This window comes from Taeniopygia guttata, chromosome 2 (genome assembly GCF_048771995.1).
Source record: "Taeniopygia guttata chromosome 2, bTaeGut7.mat, whole genome shotgun sequence".
In the NCBI taxonomy this organism is placed as follows: Eukaryota; Metazoa; Chordata; class Aves; order Passeriformes; family Estrildidae; genus Taeniopygia; species Taeniopygia guttata.
This window is the reverse complement of record NC_133026.1, coordinates 119496927-119519654: the sequence shown is the minus strand read 5'-3', so window position 1 is coordinate 119519654 and position 22728 is coordinate 119496927. Positions and strand designations below refer to the sequence as shown.

The following is a 22728-nucleotide window of genomic DNA, read 5'->3' as shown; positions in this document are numbered from 1 at the left end:
GTATACTTGAATGCTCTTACCAGCTTGGGGGAAGCCTAGGTTTTAATGAAGGTTGTTACAACTTCAAATGTATCTGATTTATTGAAAAAATAATTAAAACTTTAAAAATTTAGAAAACTGAGACATTCCACCTAGAGGAAAATTACTTTAATTGCTCCGTGTAAACCTGAAAACCTCTACATGTGATCTGTATTAATTATAACTAGCAGACTTTTACCTGTTTGCACTGAATTATGCAGAAGCAGGACAAGTTGCTTGTTGTTAGACCACAAACTTTTATAGACTGCATATATTTTACAAACTACTTTAAAAGCACATGTAAAATAATAAGTAATGCCCTACCTTTAATCTAAATTTATAATAGGTGTAGAAAGGCTTCTTAAAGCACGTATATAATTACTACATTGTACAGAACCACACGGGTTGAAAGAAAGCTTTGTTTGTAAAGTGTCTTACACTTCTTTCCTGAGCTAGGTAAGTATTCCAGTTGCAAGTTATGATTCGTAGCTCAACAATTTTCTTGTACATAGTTCATATTCTTTATTAACCATGACACTTAACCTAAAAGTGTTAATCTGTTCACCCCCCCCCACCTTTTGTAGTCTGTTTGACACATAGAAAGCAGAAAACAGATTTATTGCTCAAAGACGTGATGACAAAGGAATTGGCTGTTGCATTCTGGTTTTGTTCTTTTTTAATGATACATAAATAAAACCAGGGAAATTCTAACTTTTTGATGATAAAGATCCTATGGAATGTTAAGGGAAGAGCTGTTTAATCCTTATTCGAGACAAAGTTCACCTTGTTAAATGTAATTTTATTGATTTTAAAAAGCAGAATTTTTATGTTTTCACCTTAAGAATATTCTTTATTTCCTGTCCTAAAGTGTTAGTGTGTTTTTCTGCTGATCAGTTTCAACCTACATTTCAGATACAAATAAAGTTGATCCTACTGCGTAGATTAAATGTATTATTAATTTTATAAGTAATTTAGAAAAGAAATTCTGGCAAGCAAGTAACCAGTATAATTTTAGCATTGTTCTACAGCTTGGCTTTTGTGTGCATTTAGTATTCAATGAAAAATATGATCTTTTGCTATGTTTGGAGAGCTCTCCTTTTAGAATAACATTATTGCTTTAAATTTTTGTATGTGTCTCCCACTTTAGCCTTTTGTGGAGCTTCCTGACTGAGGCTCCCTGTTGGCTGCTTGTGAGGGAGATTGAATTTAGAAATCTGCCCATTGCAGGCACCAGGTTTCATACCTGAAACACATACCAGGTCCTTATTCCTATTCAAAATCATTCCTGACCATTTGATGTGGGAAGCAACTCAAAGACTTCAATACAGTTTTTGAAGCAGTTATATTTCAGGTTTAGATCCTGTAAAAGCAATGGCAAATTATTTACTTCATTTTTTTCCAGTTTTCCAGTCTTACCGCCCTTCTAAATTCTGAACAGTACATTGTCAGGCTTCTATCTCCAGCTCAGGAGAGTTTTCTTTGTATTTGACCATCTCTTCCAATGCTGTGAGACCAGAGAGCTCTTCTGAGCTTGCTGAAATTAGCAACCAGGAGATTTCCATAAAAATATGCCAATATCTTTTGCCTTTGTTTCTTTAGGTAGGACTTTTCTGTTATCCTCACTGCACTCTCCAAAGGTCTCAATAAGTGTGCTAATCAGGCAGAATCATTTTTGTAGGTTTCTGCCACTTGAGGTGAATAGCAAGGAGAGTGGTGAAGAAATGAGACAAGTCAGTAGACAATAAAATGACAACTGAAATTCTGCAGATATAGATGTGAACTGCTAAACCTCAGTTTAAATGGTTGTAGCTGTACATGGAAACTGATGGCACTGGGCTGACCCTTTCAGAAGTGGGGTCTTGGCATCTAAGATAATTCCAAGAAAATTTGTTCAGTTCTCAGTAATTCCTCCAAAAATGAATGTTCAACTGCCAGGAACAACAACAACAACAACAAAAAAATTACATAGGTTTCAGGAGGAGAATAGACAAGTACTTCAGAGAGTTGTAGTGAGGATTGCTACACAGATGAACTCCATCTGTCTCAGGAAATCCTCTGAGCTGAAATAGCAGGAAACTGGGAAAATGCCATGAAAATGGCATATGCTTTTTCTGTTCTTGCTCTTCTGTCCAGTGATGGCTGTTGCTGGAAACAGCACCAAGAGGATTGTTGGTTTCAACCAGTATCGTGGCCCTTGTTTTCTCAACACCTTTTTTATGTTCAGTTTAATGGTATATGGAAGAAATGGGGCACAAACTCTGTTGTTGAGTAGTTCCTGCAAGACATACTTAGGCTTACTCTGTGATAGCAATTTTATAAATGTAATCAGCATTCAGAAAGTAGCACAGGTGTGTTTCTGAGACTGTCACTGATATCATTTGCCTGTGATGTATTTTTTGTGTTCATAGTGCTTTATTTCTACCTTCTTTCTTGCTTCCTTTTGCTTTTGAGTCTTCGTGGTTATTCTGGTCCAACACCCAGTGAGATTCCTGTGTAGGAAGATGAGACCTCATGTTTCCTTACCAGAAATTTAACTTCTCAGTGAAGTTAAAAATGTTAGGGAAATACCATACTTTTAATCCTTAAAAGAAAGTTAAAAGAGATTACCTAGCTAGCGAAACAAAATTCATTATACTAAATTTATATTATTTACTTATAAAAAATGAGATTAATTTGGTGCTAGACCTCGACTTGGCAGTGAGTGTAAGAGCCATGGGTTTTAAACATGCCTGTCCAGGACACCAGTGTGCTTGTTCTATTTTATATAAAGGAGCTTACCAATAACACTGAAAACTTCCGGCCCCCTCTCCCACAGGTCTAATTCAGCCACAAGTCCTGACACTCCATGCATTTCTGCTTGATGGTAGTGGGAAAAAAGGTCTGTTGAGATGAACATGGATGTTTATTGGGGTGCAGAAATAGTGAGCTACCCCCTGTGGTGTTGTTCAGTGTGTCACCTACATGCCGCATGGCCACAGAGTGATCTGGGGGTTTGCACGCCCCCAGAGTCTGTCTGCTCAGTGTCAGCGCTGCAGTGGGTGTGGGATGCCTTCCAGCAGATGTGCATGGTAAGTCCCACACATCTGGGCACCTATCTGTTTTGCTGGAGTCCCTGAGGCTCACTGGAAGGCAAGATGCTGTATTGCATCTGCAGGCATTCCAGGCTGAATCAGAGGTGGTCTTCAGTCACAACCCTGGAGTTAATTGTTTATAAAGCTGCTGAAAGGTCCCTACCAAATTTCATTTTTAAAAAATACCTTTCCCTCTTGCATTTTATTTCCTTCCTCTTTTTTTTTTCCCCCTTTCTTTTTGGTTTTCAGCTGTTACACTTGGCAAGTTTCTTTCCCAGCATTTGGAAATAATTGTTTTCTAAATGCTACTCAGGTTATCTGCCAAATTTAACACCCTAAAAGGAAGTGGGTTTGGGGGACAAGAGACCTACCTGGGAATGGAGTGAATGCAGTGAGTCTTTAGAAAGTGCTAAAAAGGAAATTTACCAAATATAGCACCTAAAATCAAAATTATTGAGTTTCCTCACATTAACTGTAAAATACAACATGCTATCATCTACAGGGTAAAAAAAGGCCGTTTCACCCAGCTTCATAAACTTTTTTAAAATTTTCTCTACCAAAAGGTAAAGCACATGTGGCTTTTTGGGTTTTTTTTTCTTCTAACAAACGTGTATATTTTTTTTTCTAAGTGTTACTGGAAAAATCCCATCAGTTCCTGAGAAAACATAAGAAAATAAGAGCAAGGCAGAAACCACTGATGGCACTTAAAATGACCTTATCTTGGAGACTTTGCAATGGCATAATCAGCTGGGAGGTTGTAAGACAGGATTGATTTTGCTGGTGGCGCAGGAACAGGATGAAAACTTTAATTCCTTCTCCTTGGTGATGGAAGGGCTAAGGTAGCCCAAGGTATTGTTGTGTTGGTGCTGTTTCTGATCACTGTGAGTTTTCTCAGGGGCCCAGTGCAGCTGAAGGTATGTTCCAGCAGCCCTGGGACAGCTCCAAGATGTGGATTAGTGGCAGTGGAGCTCTTGCATGGGAAATGCACAGCTTGTATGAAGAAACGCTTGGCAAGCATAAAGAATCAGGTTCCTTGTCCTTAAGTGTAGGTGTCTAGGTGCCAGGGGTCAGCCGTGGCCCGTTACTTTTTGGTCACCCTTGTGTTTGGTACTCGTCTCTGCACGTGGTCACCCTCCACTGGTACCTCCCAGCCCTAAGAGATTATTTCTCAGTTACTGTGTTTAACATCTGCTTCCCAGGTGATCTGCCCCTGCCTCTTGCCAGGTTTTCAGGTGGGTGCTCAGATGGGGACAGGGGGACAGCACTTCCATGACCAGAAGCTGGTTAAAGCTCCTGCCACCTCCACAGCGTGGCTGGGAGGGGCTGGCAGCCGCCCTGTGCCTGGCGGCAAAGGCGCGTGTTGAGATCCGCGTGTGTGGGGAGAATTGCGTGGTGTTGGCTAACGTTTCAGAAAGGAGGGAATAAAAATCCCCCATAAACCACTTTCTGTGCTTCTCTGTGGGCTTTTTTATTCCCTTTTAAATGGTAATAGCTACTTGGAAAGAGGTCATCATCCCTGGTACAACAGTACTTCTTTAGCTGGTGGGACTCTTAGTACTGTTGTGTATTTAATGGTGATAATATTTTACAAAGAAAATTACTTCCAAAGAAGTAGAGAAAAATAAAACAGGATATGTGCTTTCATTACTTCCCTTCGATTTAGATCTTGTCTTTTTCAATAAATTGAATTTTTTTCCTACTCATATTCGACGGCACATTTTGCATATAACAGCTTCTCTGTAATAGATACTGTGTAATTTGGATATATTTTTGATACGTTAACAAGTCAAGGGAATTAAATTAGTTTTTGTAAAGCTTTATTAAAAGATAAAAATAACCTAAGATGACAATTAGAATCAGGATAATTAAGTTGCTTTTATTTAAAAGTTGAATTTTTCAAAATTAAAATTACTTAATTATTATTACTTAATTGTGGATCAGCTGTTCTGTATTAAAATCTAAGCCCTCATGTTACTGTGACTTGATTCTGCTGCCAGAGGTCTCTGGTGTCTTCTGAGCAAGACAAGTCTTTGCCCCTAGCAGTGGGTGGGTGCCCACATATGTAGGAGCTTTTTGTAAACCTCTTTTGCAGTGACATGAAGTGCAGCATATGTCAGAGCAGAAATTACAAGAGTAGGCCCTTTTAAAACTGGTGTGTCATAGGAATCCTTCCCAGAGAGAGAAAATATTTGCCACAGCAGCTCCTGCAAGTTAGGTCGCCTAATTACGGCTGTACTATAATATAGACTAAAGCATATATGCTTTTTCCTTCTGGGCTTCAAGAGAAAATCACCAGTCTTTGTAAAGTTTTCTTTCCATTAGTAAAGAGAGCACTGCTGATCTGAAAATCCATCAGGTCATCCACACCAGCATTACATCAATTGACTTTTGAATATTTTTCCATTAGAAAAGGCTCCATTTTATTCCCTCGCTGAAGTGGCAGACTTTCGGTTTGCTGCGGTTTTTCCATTTATTGAATTTTGAAATAAAAGAGTTTTTGAAACAGATGTCAGTCATTGCTTAGGAGTGGGGCATTGTCAGAGGGCTGTTTTCTTCTCTGGTTTTGGTTTTTGTTTTGGGGTTTTTTTTTAAGTTTGTAAAAAAATCTTTTCCTTTCCCTCCCTGACTTTAATTGTCACTTTTTAAAGCCATAAATAGTTTTCTAATTTATAATCTGGTGTCAGAACAAATATAAGCACCAAACCCTGATTTCACAGAAATATTGCAGATTGGCCATTGTTCTCAGCAGGAGCAGGACTGGATTTGATCTCTCAATTGTAAACCAGAAAGAAGGGAGTGGATGCATTGCAGAAGCATGGTTCATATTAGCATCTTCCTTAGGGTGTGGAGTGGACCTGTTAACACTTTCTTAATGCTTAGATTTTATAGAAGTAGCCAAATGTATGTAAGGAGTAGTGTCCAAAAAATGGGTTTGGAGGGAGTTTTTTACTTTCTTGCTAGGATCTTATTCAGGTAGAAAGATAAAGAATAAGATTTTGAGTCCTGATCCTAAATTATATGTATTTCATATGCAGAGGGGTTTTAGGACAAATTTAATATCTTCAGACCATATCATCAACTGTCACAGAGGAGCAAAGTGCTATTCACATTTTTGTGTATATAATATGTGTGTGTGTGTGTGTGTGTGTATCTATGTACACCCACTTAAAAAAAATCAGATTTTAATTTTTATTTTTTGTTGACAGCATTTTTCCCATGTATTTAAAAGCAAAGCACCAGTTTTTCTGATGAGGGTTTTAGCTGGGTTTGTTTAAATTACACCAAGAATAATTCTGAATTTTAATGGGTTTACAGCATTTTATTCTAAAGGAGGAGGGAAACCATATTTTGGATTGATATCTGTTTGGTAGGGTAAGCCTTTATTGTTTCATCTCAGTACTTCACTGTTACTTTAAACATCAAAGAACACTCTTTCCGAAGGTGAGAGAACACAAAACATCCCATATTTATAATTTATGAGGCCTAAGACTGTGACCTAATGTAAACTTGAAGAGATTAAGTACAAAAATATCCTTAGCTTGAGGGCAACGTTTGAAAACTTTGTGGATTTTCTTTTTTATCCTGGCTCTGTCTACAATCATGTTGCTTTGTTATTATTTCCTCTTAGCATTAAAGTACTATTGACATTGATAGATATCGGGGAAGACTGAGCTTCCTAAAGGTGAAAAAAAAAGTAAAAAAGAAAGAAAAGAAGAAGAGATGTGTTGTTGGCACAGAAATAATGGTGGTGGAAGCGCTCCTGGCTGCCTTTTATTCTTCTGCAGACAGTGAGCACAACGGGGCTCTCGCTGCCTGCTTTTGGCTTGCATGGATTCGCAATAAACAGCTCAGCTGTGTGTTTATTTTCAAGACTGATTCAATTCTTCAAAGACAACTGCTCCCAACTTGTGAATACTTGTTAGTTGCTGGAAAGTTGCAGAAGTGAAGATCAGCTCCTAGTTTCATGCCAACAAATTAATCCGACGATGTGGTGCTGTCTTTTCCACAGGTGTGTGTGTGCTAGGACTGTCTGAACCTCCCTGTAACTAATAGCCCGTATATAATTTGGAAGGAGAAATCTTCAATGGAAGACCCCGAGGGAATAAATGGGAAGTCTGTAAGTAAACAACTTGTCAGTCCTGAGGAAAAAAGTTGTGGCTTTTAAAGTGGCAATTATTTTTGTGGCAACCAAGTGAATTAAAGTCTTAGAGAGCTACATGCCCTTTTAATGGTTGGAAGAAGCAGGGAATGATGAAATTAGTTGAGAGATGGAGGCTTATGCTAAAACTACAGAAAATTAAGTATGGCTTTAAAAGTATTTGTCTTCAGCAATTCATATTATGAAATATTCTTTCTTTCTCTAAGAAATATTTGGCCTGCTGTGTTTATGTTGTTAACAATTGTATCTGTTAGAGAGTTTTTTTCCCATTATTTGAAGGTATTTCTCTTTGTCTGTGTGAATATATGCAAATCCTGCTTCTGGGACAAGTGAGTGCAACTCCTAGCTGCAAAGTCTTAAGAACAGTGGCAAAAAAATGTAGTAGCATTGCTGCTTGTTGTAGATGCCTGTTTGTAGAGTCACAATAATAAGAAATTTTGCAAACTGTCAGGCACAATTAAGAATGTTTCATGCATGGTCAAATGATTAGTTGTGTGTTTTGGATTCATCAGTTTAATTTGTGACATCATTCTTGGTACTCGGTGAAATTCAAAATGCTACATATATGTTTTTATTCTGAATTGTTACACAGAAAGTGTCCGTATCGAGATTACCTTATTTTTACCAGTTGTAAAATAAGTCCAAAAGCTATTTAGTAAATTTAATTAGATTTATTTCCTGCATTTTTTCCTGATGTATTTATTTTCTACATTTGACAGTAGTATATTCTCTCTCACTCTTCCCTTTGTATTTTGTGTTTCTATATCCAGTTTCCCTGATGATTCCATTTAATGTAGGAACTGAGTAGACAAAACCAAAGCCCTTGATAATAAGCCTGTTGTGTTGCGTGTTTTTGTTACACTTCATGTATAGTGTAGTTTTTGCTGTCTGAAGCAATATGGCTTTGATTATTTTCCGATGTTCATTTGTTCCAGTCTTGTCTCTATGTGTATGTTTGGGTATTTATCCATCACTGCTACCACCATGTGTGGACAGGACCAGTTAACTCTTAGGGAAAGGGTGGCCATGGTTACCAACAGGCACTAAACAGGGATGGTCCTGTTTGCAGTTGCAGCGCCAGAGCTTTCAGCACCACCCAAGCTCCTCGTTCTATTTGGAATTGGCTTTCCTCCATGCATGAAAAGCCTTTCCCTGATCCTGTCAGGATTTTCTGTGGCTTCCACTGCAATACCTCCTCTCTTTGTGCCTGGCATAGCCTGGGCTTTGTGTGCTGTGGAGGGTTTGGGCCGGGTAATTGTGTGCTGGGCTGTATGTAATGACAAATGTAACTGTCGCCTAACATAACAGGAGTATTAAGGGAAATATTTGTTCATGGTTTGGCACCACCAGCACTCCTGTTGGGGTTATTCATTCCATTCCTTCTTTTCACCACTTAGTCCAGAGAGCCTGTAAAACACTTCAACTGCTCAGTTTCCTTTCACATTACCCAAGTGGGTGGTAGTTGTTGATGCTATCAGGATTGTCAAAATTTAAGCTAGTAACTGCTGAATAGACTCACTGCTCTGACCAGCACTCAGGCTTCTGTAAATGAGGACTGAGGTGCCCAAAGGTACATGACACAGGGCAGGGTGTGACTCTTCTGATTGCAGTGCCATTGGAGAGGGTTAAAATTGGGGTATTAAACCCTGGAATCAGATCTATCAATTAGGTATCATTTGAAGTCATTCATTACTGGGCAGTATGCTGTGTTTGCATCAGCCACTTGACCAGCAGGGAGATTTCCTAAAAGCAGTAGTCAGAAAGCAAAATAGTCTCAGTGAAAATAAAGGTGGTGGCATGAACATTGTTTATTTTGCTCTGTGTGTGTGCATAAAAAGAAAGAGAGGGTGAGGGATAGATTAGCACTCTGTAATTAGAAACCAGAAACCAAAACCTGTTTGGGATTTAAGATCCCAAAAACATGTACTGACTTTGAAAACCTGGTGCTAGTCCATAGGAAAAGAAGAAAACTTCCCTACACATACCAATTGAAAGGTAATTTAATTTTGCAGCTGTCCCGTGCAAACTATGAGGTGGAAGCAACTTCAGGTACATGTAGATAAGGGAGGAGCTTTATTCAAGAACTGAGAAATGAAGCTGGATAATGTTTTAGGAAGACAGAGCTAGATGTACAACAGAGAAAATGCCAAGAGAAGGAGAAGGTAAAGGTAAATGGAAAAATGCTGTCAGCTAACAGTATGAGAGAGTAGATGAGGAAGTACTTTGCCATTGTCTTTGGCCAAGATTTCTCTTTTGAGGAAGAGGATGGTGTTGCACATGCAAATACAGACTGTCAATGTTGATGTGTACAGAGGCTATCATAATAAGCCCAGTAAACTCACTTCTGCACTTCTGTTACACTCACGCAGCTGAGTATTTTAGCCATTTCCTAATCAAGAAATGGTTCTAATTGTACTAATTGTCACATGTTTGCTTTGCATTCTGTAGGAAATGAATTTCAAACTTGGGCTTGCAACCTTGAACATTACCTCTGCCCCTGCCCTTCCTTTACTAGGTGCTTGAGAAAGAGGTACAACACAAACCTGAGGCTGGCTGGACAGAGGATATCAGTGTATTATCACATCTGAAAATTTCACCAAAGTTCTGTTGCTTTCTTTCTGGGTCCAAAAGAGACTTTGAAGCTTGTTTGCTAATGATATATGCACCTATCAAAGACGGTTCACTCATGTTTCATCAAGCTAAAACAAATGGTTGGGTTTTTTAAATTAGTATTTTCTTCACTATCCTGAAGGGGCTTTTCTGTCTGCCAGTCATTTGCAACAAGTCCCACTGTTCAAATATACTTGAGAAATAAAAAAAACAACTTCTTGTTTTAATTATTTTTGAGATGAAAATGTAATTTTGAGTGTTAGAGAAATTCTGATTGTAAAGAGCCTAGGGCTGTGTAATAGTACATCTTATACCAAATTGATTTATAAAAAAATATGCAAAATTATCTTTGCTTGTGTTTGTGATAGGCTAAGTCTGCCAGTTCCAAACTTGGCATTGGCATGAATCTGTTGCCTTAGAAACCCTCTAGAAGCCCTAAAAACATGACAAACACTGATAAGATTCAGCATGATAACCCAGGTGGTTAGAGGTACCCTGATGATGACTTCTAAAATAAAACTCGAAAAGGCAGTGTAGAGGTCAGCAGGTATTTTATTTAATTTGATTTGCCTGTGATTTTTTTTTTTTTTTAATGCATGGGGTTTATTTATTTGCAAAACTCAGCACAAGAAAATTTTCACAAGTAAATACTGTCACGTTTTCAGCAATTACTATACCCTCTGGGGATATTTTGGAGGGCTTTTCTTCTATAACTCTCTTTCTGGTAGCAATATTAAGTTATTATATAACATAAAATAATTTTCATTCCTACCCTGTCCAGGCTCATAATTGAAAATTCTCATTGCAAAGTTACACACCAAGAAGTATTTTCAGCACCGAGTATTTTTGATGATGGAGTTTGCCCATCTGGAAAACAGAGCGAAGACTCTGAGGCCCTCAGCAGTCAAGGTAGATCCAAATAGTGTGTACCCAATGTGCCAAAAAAGGAGGTGCTCTTGGTCCACTCCAGCAGTTAATTTTTTTCTGATTCCTCCCACAGCCCCCAAACCTCAGCTTTCAGTCAGCACTCTGGGCAGCCTGGTTGCGTATTTCCAACTTCTTTCTCCTCCCTGCTGCTCACTGGACACTTCTCCCATGACACATACCAGAGTGTGGCACTTTGCACCGAAAATTCGCCTCCTACCTCCGTTAGTGGAAAGACACAAAGCAAATAGCTGGTTTCAGCAAGAAAGGGGGAGGGAGAAAATAAAAACCCAAACCAAAAAACATCCAGCACCTGGCTGCAGCAAAATAATGAATTTTGCAGCAAACATGCGAGATTCTGTGGAATCTTGGAAAAATGCCAGACTCCACGACCACAGAAATGCTGAGTCCATGGGGCCCAGAGAGAGATGGCTGGGGCAGTTCACATCTCTCTGTCTTTGTTTCAAGCTCCTTGCAGTCTTACTGAGGCATCAGATTACACTCTCTTCACATTTTCAAGGTTATCTTCACTACCAGAAGGGCTAGAAAGTTCATTTTGTTTCAAGGCAAGCTAGGATCCAGCAGCACAACTCTTGAGCTGTTTCAGAGGCTACTGCCACGGTGGTGGCATGGCTGTGCCTGAGGGCATGGCTGGTGACCTGCAGATTTGAACAGCATCATCGATGACATGTTTGTCATGCTTACTCACATTACCTGTTTGTCACGTTAGGGAGCAAAGTCTATGAGGAGGAAGGGTGAAAATAGAAGTATTTTCCCTTTGGTTGAAAACTTAGAGCATGGTCACTGTGAAAGTCATGCGTGTGCTGCCTAGTTTTTCTCAAAGACTGGCAAAGTTCTCCCCTCTGTGTTCCCCTCCTGTTCTGAAGAAATGCATGACACGTTTCCTTTTTGGAAAGCTCTGCAAGGCAATAACCAACAAGCACCATGCAATTGCAATCTGTAACTGAGCCTATAAAATGTAATCGCCTGCACCCTTCCCACTCCCCTTCCCCTCTCTATCTGCAATTGGTGGAATATTGGAAACACAAGCCACAAAACCCACTTATTACATTCAGTAAGTGTCAAAAAGAATGAACGGGCGGAACTAGCTGATGTATTTAAGTTCCCCAAATTGAAGTGAGCTGCTGCTAGGCCATCTATAGCAACTACTTGATCAGTTACTATTGATAGAATTTTTTCTTTCAAAGCATTTTAGTGAAAATACTCCTGAACATTGTAAGCTATTTGTGGACAGTTTGAAAACATTATTCACTACAGGCTCTTCATTCATCTGTGTTTGCAGTAACACCACGGAGAAATTGTTGTCACTTACAAAGTACCTTTCCTCATTGGTGGCAGAAATCCTAAGGTGCTGTCGGCAACAGTGCTTGCAGCACTGACAGAAGTACTGCTACCCACAGCTTGTAGTGTTGGACATATTCCTCAAGGTCACAAAGACCTTGCAGGGGTTTTGTTGGGGTCCATCAACAGATGCCACCCCTTACCTTGGTTACAAATCCTTGTTTCCTCGCAGGGATGGAACTTTTGCTTTGTTACAGTGTGAGGCATTTTTAGATGACTTGTAAAAATGGGTATATGAGAAATACACAATCCATCTGACTTTTTCCAGCCACTGTATGCCACTGTTCAGCATGGAGTCTCTTCTTGAAAGTCTTGATGAAGTTGTAGCTTAGCCCTTAACAGTAAAAAGCAAACTTCCAATGAAGTTTATTTTCTTTTTTATTAGGTTTTCTGGACCATTGTTCCGCTCGAGGAGCCATGTTTGTTAGTTTTGGCTCTCTGACTTCTCTTCCGTAAGGATAAACTCTCCTTAGGCAGTTGTACAACTTTGCACTGAAAGACTGCATAGGAGTTTATTCACAGCCCAAGCTCCAGCTGAATTCAACTGTGTGACTTCCTGGCTGAAGCAGGGGTGCATCCGTAATGTAAATACCTACTTGGTTCTGTGGAAAACCAGGAGGTTTTTTGTTTGTTCTTGTAAAAGATTCCTGCGGGAAGCTTAACTTTAAAGTTGGCATCCAGCCTTCTCTGCTGTGACTCGGATACTGATCTGATTTTGTGCTTTCATAGACATTTTTATATTTGAAAATTTTTAATTCAACATTAGCTTTGCTTACAAGCTACAGAAGAGAATAAAATCACATTACAAACATTGTAGTATTAGATTTTATCACCATTTATTTCTTCTTGTCTGCCCAGGGATTTCTGCATGTTCGGTAGAACTAATTTGCAGTCAGACACTGAGGTCTTCTAGAAGGCCAGCAGGCTCCACAAACTAATTTATCCAAATAACCAATCCCTCATAGGCCAACCATAGAAGGACACCAAAATGGCCTAAGCAGGCAAAGCCCCCTTTTGAAGTCTGGAATGTTTTGACTGACTTGAAACAGGCGGCAGGAATGAAGGGATAATTTTCAGTGACCCATGGGACTTTTTTGCCATTTTCAAATATTAGGTAAAACAAAGAGAAATTGCTTGTTCTAATTTAGAAAGACTTAACAATCCGGAAGGTAACCAGACTCAGAATTGAGTACTAAGGTATAGAGCTGAAGTTTACTTAATGCATTGAAGGTTTGCATCTGGGTATATGGGATTTACACACCCACACATACACAGGGCTGCTTTACTTATACATGCACATACCTAAACTGTTTTTTGAATTTGACTTCTATAAAAAAACTTTAGTACAAAGTATATTTATGCAATATTAAGTGGACTACCTGAATGTTTTTTTTAAGTACACACGGTTTTTCTCAAAATAATAATTTCTAATTAAAATGATGTGTTTCTGTTGCTGCTTCAAAAGCTGGGATAGTCATTCAGATGCCAAGACTTCCATGCTATCCTTGTTTCCTTCCACACCCTGTCCTGGTGCCATTTGAATAAATGTGGAAATGAATACAATTTTAAGTGGGTTTTCTAGTCTAAAGTACTCTTACAGATACAAAGAAGTATTTTGATGCTTCCATAAACCCAAAATTTGCTATGAATACTTCTAGGGAGAAAGAGAGAATGTGAGTATTTAGAAATAAAATGAAAACTTTAACAGATCAGGTATTTCATGTCTGGCTACTTGAATGTGAATCTTAAAGACAGTGTGGAGTGATCACATGGATTTTGGCAGATTTTTAAGAGGCATTCTCTTGTAAATTTGGTCTCAAGTTTACCATGCGTATTTATGTGATAGGTTGAACCCTGTATTTAGCAACACTAATGACCAACTCCAGCGCTCAGCTTCATCCTCATGACATTGACTTGTAGGTAAGCTGGAGCTTCCCAGCAGAAGCTTCTTACCCTTGTCTGTAAGAAGGGTCACTAAGGCAGTAGTGAAGCTGCTCTACCTGTGCTGAATAGAATTATGTTTCCTTAAAGCAGTATTTTGACAAGGATTTTGGTCACTCTTTTCCCTCTGACATCTTTGGTAGTTCCTGGCGTGGAGCATTGCTGTGCAGCTCACATGTGTCCTGATAATTGTATGGATAGCAATGTCAGCAGATGGGAGGTTCAAGTTGGCACTTAAATATTTATGGTACTGAGCTGGGCTGTGGCTGTCACTAGTATTGCTCCTACATACAGAACAATCTCCTAGTTTTAGTTTATTATTTTATGTGGGATATTGAAATATAAGTTCCTCGCAGTTTCAGATTTCTCTGAAATGTTCATTCTTACTGTTGTCCTATGGTAATAGAAAATGACAAAGAAATAGAATGACAAAGAAATAGAATGACAAAGAAATCCTGTTTAAGTGCAGCTTTCAATCCTGTATATACTGACCTCAGATTAGTGGATTTCAGAAACATGATGTTTAAATTAATGTTATTTTGGTGTGAGTTTATATATGTGTGTCTGTGTGTGTCTGTGTGCATGGAATGTATTAGATTAAATTAAGTTAGGTTCCAGCTTTTACTTGAGGAATATAATTTTGTTAGTAGTTAATAATGTTAATGCCATGATTTTCTCATATTATGTTTACGTATATGGCTACAGTAAAATCAAATTATATTTGCTGGGGGTAAGATTAGTCAGTCAAGGAGCTGTTTACAACAGGAGAAATTTAAATTCAGACCTGGTAGGAAAGAGATTCTTCTCTATTTCTGTCTGCCTTGCTGTAGCTGTACTGTCTAGACTGTCCTGGAAGATGTAGACTCAGAGGTCTCGTGGTCCGTGCACAGCACAGCAGCAGAGTCTGGCAGTGAATAGAAAGCTTCATAGGGATTTCTCATCAATCACATAGAATTTGTCATTTCAGCATTTTTGGCATTCAAAGCCTTATATTCTTCCACCACCATTCACATGGGGTGGACTTTCCATTGTACTGACAATGCACCTATACAACTGTGTAGTGTAGCAGATGGGAGAAAATTTCTTCCCGGCTCCTATGGAGGTCAGCTCCTACCCCAAAGCACAGGATTTGATTATCCTGATTATAATTTACAGAGCTGTAAATGCTGTTAGTGGTCATGAGTCAAGGAATGAAATTGCTTGAAGAGGAAAAAAAAAAAAAAGTTTTTATCTTTTTTCTCATTCTATTTTAAAAGAAGAAAGTATAAGAGTAAGTAATTTCAGACACACTTTCATACTTTCCTTATGGTGCGGAGTAATTTTAAAATACAGTCTAGGTGTAGCATTTGGGCAAAATGAATGGGGATTCAAGAGTGAGAGCTTTTAGAGTAAGCACTGCTTTGGTGCTCATAGATTCAGGAATTCGCTCTTGCTGAATGTGTGTTTAGTACTGTAGGTATTTTTAGAAAGTAAGCATGATCTATTTTTTATTTTATTTTTATTCTTAATAGTTGGAGATATTTTTCATGTTTGACCACCCTTTTAGGCCTGTAAATAATTTAAAAGATCTAAAAGTATCTTAGTATTCAGAATCAACTAGTTAAATGCGTATATGCCTGGCTTTCACCTTCAGTTATATGTTCTTGAAGAAAGAGTCTAAATTTAGGGTTGCCCTGTTCCCCTTCTATTTTTCTACTCTAGTTTGAAGCATTTGTTTTTTGGAGGACAAGCAAGGTGTATTTAGTGATAGGCTGATGAATACCTCAGACCTTTGTCCTTTGCAACAATACTTTGAAGAGGGAGAAGGTGCAAGATCTATGTTGTGTTTTTCTCTGTTTTTTGCAAGGCTTTGTAAAAGCTGAGTGGCACATCAAGCAGGTTTCAATAGTGCAGACACTGCACAAATCCTCTGCTCGGTCCCTGTAAGGGCTATATGCTGCCATTATGCTTTCTATAAACAGAAGACAAGCACAGTGCCAAATCCTTGCAGCACTGGACATCAGCTCTTTCTGTTCTTAGCTTGTTTTGTTTATTGATGCTCGAAGACTGTCTTATTTGCCAGTATTGCATCCGCTTTTGATCATCGAGAGCAAAGAGTATCATGCACTTCTTGATAGCTTGGAATCTCCATCTTTGCAATTTCTTCTCCATCTGCAGTTTTTTAAATAAAATAATTACCTCTGATGAGTGTAATTAATTTGATTCTGTATTTTGGTCTGACTAATGAGACTTAAAGAAAAAACTGCTCAGAAGCAAACACTTTCAGGGCTGGACAGAAAAACAAGAGTCTTGTATGGCAGCTTGAAGAACCTCAGACTAGGACTAGCAGACAACAGCAAGAGGTAAGTGCCACCAGACTGGGATAGACAACATAACTTAGCCTGGTATTCTGGGACTGGTGGCAGACAGTTAATGAGAGCAGGAGAAAGGGAGCAAATCCTGCTTTTGAGAGGATGGAGGATACATCCAAAACATTTTGTTAAATGCTGTCCTTCATGAATTTGCTTTTGGGTATGTGTGTGCTTTGATTCTCTGTAATGGTAAGTTCCAGAACTTAATTATGCCTTTTCAAAGAAAGTGGTTCTGTTTTGTGCTTGCTGCAAAATAACTGCAGCAAAAACTTGGGTTTGTTAAGTTTTCCTGACATGAGAAATAATGACTTGCCAATCTCTGTTCACTTCCTGCAGTCTCTTTCCTGATTTGGTAGAATTATCTTGTTTTCATGACACAAAGGTATCTCTTCAAGCTGAAGAGGTTTGTTTTTTCCTAAGGCTGCTGCTGAGCTTTGTGTGAGAGATTCAAGATATGAGCACTCCGGCTTTGTGGTGTTTTCTGTTTTACTCTGTGTTTCCTTCCTAATAATTTTAAACACTACATCACCCTTCTGACTGCCATTGGCCACTAAGGCCTTGTTTTCAAAAATTACTGGCAACAACTGCAAGATCTCTTCCTTGGGAGGAATAGATAATTTAGCACTTACCCTTGTCCATTCTCAGTTTGAGTTGTCTTTTACTTTACATTTATCAACACAGAATTTCACCAGCTCTTGTCATGTGTGGTCACCATAAAAGCAGTTTTCTGTAGGCAGATTTACTTTGAGCTGACCTGAGTTATGCAGCAAATTTATAGCCTTGCTGTTTGTAATCTTTTCCAGGGTATTTATGTTTAATAGTCCAGGTCATTTTGTAATTCTACTAGTAACATTGTGAAAACTGCCCACTTACTCAGTTCCATCCTTTAAATAGTAATTAATGTCAGATCTTCTACCTTATGACAAAATTGTTTAAGAGCTTTCGGCTTGTGAGAGCTTTTCAGAAATCTAAATACACTACATTAGCCAAATCATCCTTGTCCAAATAATCCTTACAGAAATGCTAGTAATCTTGAAGTTATGGCTTCTCTTTACAAAGCCATGCTTTCTCTTCCCCATTACATCTTATTCCCATGTGTCTACCAATTATCTTGTTTATTATAGCAGCTGATTTGATCATGCTTCCATTGTTTTAGAGCTCTTGGGTGAACTCTTGAATCTGGCTGGTTTGTGTCTCTTCATTTTGTTAATCTTTCCCAAAGCTTCTGCTGGTATTTTGTTTTAGAGCTGTCAAAGACTTCTCTCCTTGGATAGTGAGCGTCATGCAAATAATTAATTTAACTATTTCTGCAATGGTCTTGTCTTGACTGAATTTTTCTTTGTTACTACAGTTAAATGTTGGCTTTTTGCATATTTTTAATTAAGTTTTTATATTAATCTGAGAAAATAACAAATGGTTCTTCAGGGCTGGAGTATTTTTTGGCCTATGTTTTCCTGTGCTTGCATTTGAATCTACTGAACATGAGCCCGTTTCCAGTTTCAGGTATTTAACTGTAGTGTGTGGCACTCAGCTTGTATAATGTCTCCGACAGATGTTCAGAACCTTTCTCACTGAAGCTAATCAGAAAAAAAAAAAAAAGTCTTGGAAGCTAAAACTCTGTATGAACTTGTGATGAATTAGCTTAAATAATTTTTGCCAAAAAAACCCCAGAAACTGGGGGCACTGGGATCAGTTGCAAGTCAGGAAGATGTGATTCCACCCCCTCTTTGCTCTCTTCTCTGGTGATGGTACTTTGGGATGTCTGCCCATGACAGAGAGCTTGGGCCGGCACAGAGAGGGGAATGAACACTCGCCCTTATGATCAAGTGTTCCGCTCGCTTGGCTACAGGTGAGCAACTTCTTCCAGACAAACAAGAGGAATGGTGCTTTCCTGGAGGAGCAGTTTGAATCCTAGCTCTAATCAGGCAGAAATGCAGTTTATGCTCTCTTTTGCATTCTTTAGCTTGTAAGATAGGGTTATAGGAAACACCTGCCTCAGCCACCTACCCCCTCTTTCTGTTACCATCCAATCTTTTTGTTAAGAGCTCTGTCTCCAAAACTTTCTTCTCCCCTTCCCAATAAAGTTTGTGGATAGTTCTGATTTATGGTCTGACACAAAAGGGATAGACAGATTTTGGGAGAGTGGGAACATAACTTTCCAGAAGAACTTGCATATGGGATTGTATTTTGCTTTCCTTTTGTAACCTGCATCTGACTGACCAAGAAAAGATGCTGCTGGGAAACATTCAATTACTTATGTAATATTATTTTAAGGTCAATTAGTAGCTTTGTGAGTTTCAAAAAATATATATGTCCTTTATACGTAGTGGAAGATCAAAGACCCATTCCAGCAGGTGGCACAGAGAGAGGAAAGAGGAAAGCAAGCTGTCGCCTAAAGAAATTGAATGTTTAGTTTAGAGCAACATAAGATGGAAGACTAAATTTTAGACTTTTAAGCCCATCTGTTCTAAAAGCAAATTCTGAGAGTTTAATTACTTAGTTTATAATTTTAAAATACTATATTTTTTAAATGAAAAATTAAATTATTCAATACTGTTAATAAGTAATTCTGTGACTACTTTTTCTTATATTTTGCTTGACCAGATGAACCATTTGAAGATTGACTCTTATCAGGGCTTTTTCCCTGTTGAGAAAGATCAGTAACCCGTCAGATCTGTTGAGACTGAGGCCCCAGGCAATTTAGCATGCCTGGCTTCAGTGGGCACTTGCAGCCAATGCCTGCTGCAAGGTTGCTGGACAAATCTTAGAGCTTGGGACCAAAAAGACAGTCTGCATTATCACTCCTATGCACTGTGGCTAAATCCCAAGCAAGTCAGTTGGAGTGCAAAATGTGTGGTTCTGCTCTTATCTGGTGCTCTTCTTTCTCCACTTTATTCCTCCTCTTTCCCATTTCTGTTGCCTTTTGTTCAAGAAAAATGTATCCTAATTAACATTCATGATTCCTCTAGCACATGAGTTGTGAATCCTCAGCTAGCAAAGGTGCTAAAACCATACCTTAGTCTGGTACTTGCATAATTTGTACATCTGAGACCAGCTGATAAGATCATGTACCCAGCTTGGTCAACATATTACAATTGAGGGTGTGCAGGTGACAGAAGCTCTTTCTATTTTAAATATATCTCCTTCTATTATTGGGCACTAGCAATGTAGCAGCTCCAAATCCCTTTTCTGTCTCTTCCTAGGCTTCTTCCAGGGAAGAGTTAATCCAATGACCATTGGATTATAATGGCATAATAAAGATTTTATCCACATGTTGACCTCCTCATGAAATGTTTTGGCATATAAGTGGGAAGAGAGAAAGAAGTGTTAGCAGAAAGAAAGCAGTTGTAACACCTTAAAATTCTGAAAGCATTAATTGCTTTTCTTTATTAAAGATTTAGACAGTCTGTGTGTGGATCAATATGATGGTGGCATGTGATGACCCCTCTGTACTTGAAATGCCAAGATGTATTGACTGCTTGTCATCATGTAGTGAGAAGGGTCATGCCAGCACCTTTGAATCTCTGGGCCTTTTAGAGATCTCCTGTGTGTTAGAGTTGTTACCTGCATGTTATGGCATTCAGTGTATTGTGCAGGAAGAGGTTGTGCTGAGCAAAGGTAGGGAGGAAGGAGGGAACTGCGCTGTGTAGTGTAATCCAGGAGTGGCTAAGAACATGCTGTGGAAGATAACTCTGAATGGGAAGTGAGGCAACTAAGTTTGGGAAAAAAAGAAGGATGTCATTTGCACCATCCTTTTACCTCCAGCTGAAAGTACTCATCCACTTACTTGCCTTTCCCAGGCTTTGATTTCTCATCTTTGTTCTCATGTTTTACTGGCACAGAAAAGTCCTTTATTTCGGTTACCTGAGGATCATAGCAGCACATACCTGAAAAATTATTTGTACCTCTGAGCTCTTCAGTTTTTAAAGCCTGCCATGAAAATAAAAATGGATGTTAAATATTTTTCTAGCATGACTTTGAGAGTTATCAATTATGTGCTTCTGCTGATGAGCATTTTGACTATTTGCTTACTTCACACTAATGCCAGATTTACACTGATGCTGTTTAGGTCATCCTGATTCCTTTCCTTAAGCACTGGTACACGTTTGGCTTCGCTCCCATTGACTGTCAGCTGGTGCTAATAATAAACTGCAGATCTCAGCTGTCTTTGCTGAAAAGCCAGTGCTCTTTTGGGGACTTTTTTTTTTTTCTCTGAGCTCATCTTATTCAACCACTGATGTTTTGTGCTGCTCTAGTTTCTCATTGTCAGTGGCTAAGTAGGAAAACATTATTCGTTGTGAAGTGTTCACAGGGCCTTCAGCATTGGAGACAGCTGCTAGAAATAGAAGTCCTATCCTTCTTGGTTTTGCTGAGCAGTTGAGGATAGTTTGTGTCAAAAGAACTCAGTGGGAGATTTTATGTTGTTGTTACTGCTGTTACTTAGAGAGGATTGCAAACTCTTGCCACATTTTTTATTGCACATGGCATTTACTGTCATGGACTTCTTGTCTAGTATTTTTTCTTTTTACAGTGTTGCTTGGTAAATGTTTCATGCTTAAGTATCTTTCATACCAAATCCATGTGAGATACTAATTTAGAGGGCATTATTATTCTTCCTGTAAGCCTTGCACCCTGCTGGGAAATTGAGAGAGTTAAATTTATAAGTCAAAGAGGATTGTCAGAAACAAGTGGTGCTGACAAACCCAATGTGTTTTGTGTTTTAACATTTGTTTTCTGTGAGTAATTTGTAGGTATAAAAGTAACATTTGAGTAAATTAAGTGATAGGAACTGTTACACAGGACCTGTGTAAGTCTGCCAAGAAAAATAAACATGACTGTGATGAAGTGTGTGATGGTGGTGTTAGCAGAGCTGTAGAGGCTCTTGGAGGGACGCTAAACAAGCATCACTGGGATCATAAACAAGCTGACCATGTGGAGTCCAGGAGCTGGGCTTCTGACACAGACATTCTCTAAATCCACCACAACCTTTCATTTTACTGTTCATAAAGGACTTTTAAAACTTTGTTATTTTCATTGGTTCTGAATCTGTCAAAATTGGAGGACTAAATTAACTGTAACCTCTGATGTGTTTAATCCAAGATCTTTGTGTTAGCCTAAACTAAAGGCTAGTTACTAAAGGTTTCATGATTGCTCTGCTGACACTTTTTAAACATCTAAGACTTCAGTAAGGAGGAAATGAAATTTCTCTGCTTTGAGATCTCCCTGTGTAATTGGATGTAATGTTCTGGTAGTAAGGAGGGTTTTGTCATTAAGACATCGATCTGATGTTGGGAAATTAATCCTCTCCATGGCTGTCCTGCAAGCTTCTATGACTGTGGTGCTCTGTAGTTTGTCTGTGCCTATTCTTTGTCTGCAGAATGGAGCAGTAATGTTTTCCTTCTCATAGTATTAGTCTAAATAATTTTAGCTAGTTGTGGTAAGCTTCTGTTATGTATAGAGGTTGCACTAAGCTCTGTCGTATAGTCCTGAGCATTGAATGTATCCTTTTGAAAGTAAAGGCAGAGTGCCAGGCATGAAAAATGAGCTACTTTAAGCTTTTGCTTTCAGTAATCAAAAGGATGAAGCTCAAAATATTCCTATGGAGATCTCTGTGTAAGTGCTCACAGAAACCATATTCCAGTGGACAAATACAAAACACACAGAGACTGACCCATGTTTTTGAAGTGATGAAGATCTGAAGTCTAGATTTAAATATTGTATTATCTGTCCTCAAGAAGGGAATGGGAACTGTGTGTGCAGAGCTAAAGCTGTGAATTTGATCCAGAACTTTGTTCTATATTCTGTAAATGCAGTAATTTCTCTAAAGGCATATTATTTTGTATGACTTCTTCCTCTTTGTAAGTGCACCCACTTTTTATCATGGTTGTTATATAGTTTATGAAAAAGGTATGCTTTGGTGCTACTTAAATGCTAGAGCAATTATTTTCTATAGCAGATATTAACATTTTTAAATGCTAAGCACATCTTTGAGTGACACTATTCCATACTTTCACATTGCTTTGTTCTCATCTGGTCAGAATATAGTGTAGGAGTATTATGCAATAACCCAAATTATAGAATAGATTTAGTAGTTTTTTAGTATATTGGGTAGTTTAATGCAAAGTGGTACTGAGAGACAAATTAAGAAAATGCCAGGAAAAATAAAGCAAATTTTAAATTTTTTCTTTAACTGTTTTTAAGGTAGGACAAAGTTAGTAGTCTTAATTTTAGTCACTTGCTGTTGCTACTGTGTACAAATGATACTACATGAACAGAGGCCTACGTGATGCAA

At 38.5% G+C, this 22728-nt stretch overlaps 1 protein-coding gene across 7 annotated transcripts in view; it reads left to right on the top strand.

Moving 5' to 3' along the window:
• Window positions 1–22728, top strand: part of EYA1 (EYA transcriptional coactivator and phosphatase 1) — a 157786-nt gene that overhangs the window by 5145 nt on the left and 129913 nt on the right. For 6 of the 7 annotated variants that reach the window (XM_041713936.2, XM_041713935.2, XM_041713934.2 and 3 more), the window contains exon 2: window positions 7099–7206. The exons of the other annotated variant lie outside the window; for it this stretch is intronic. In XM_041713936.2, the coding sequence (XP_041569870.1) occupies window positions 7174–7206 (33 nt within the window). In that variant the 5' untranslated portion in view covers window positions 7099–7173. The remainder of the gene's footprint in view (window positions 1–7098; window positions 7207–22728) is intronic. 7 annotated transcript variants of the gene reach the window in all.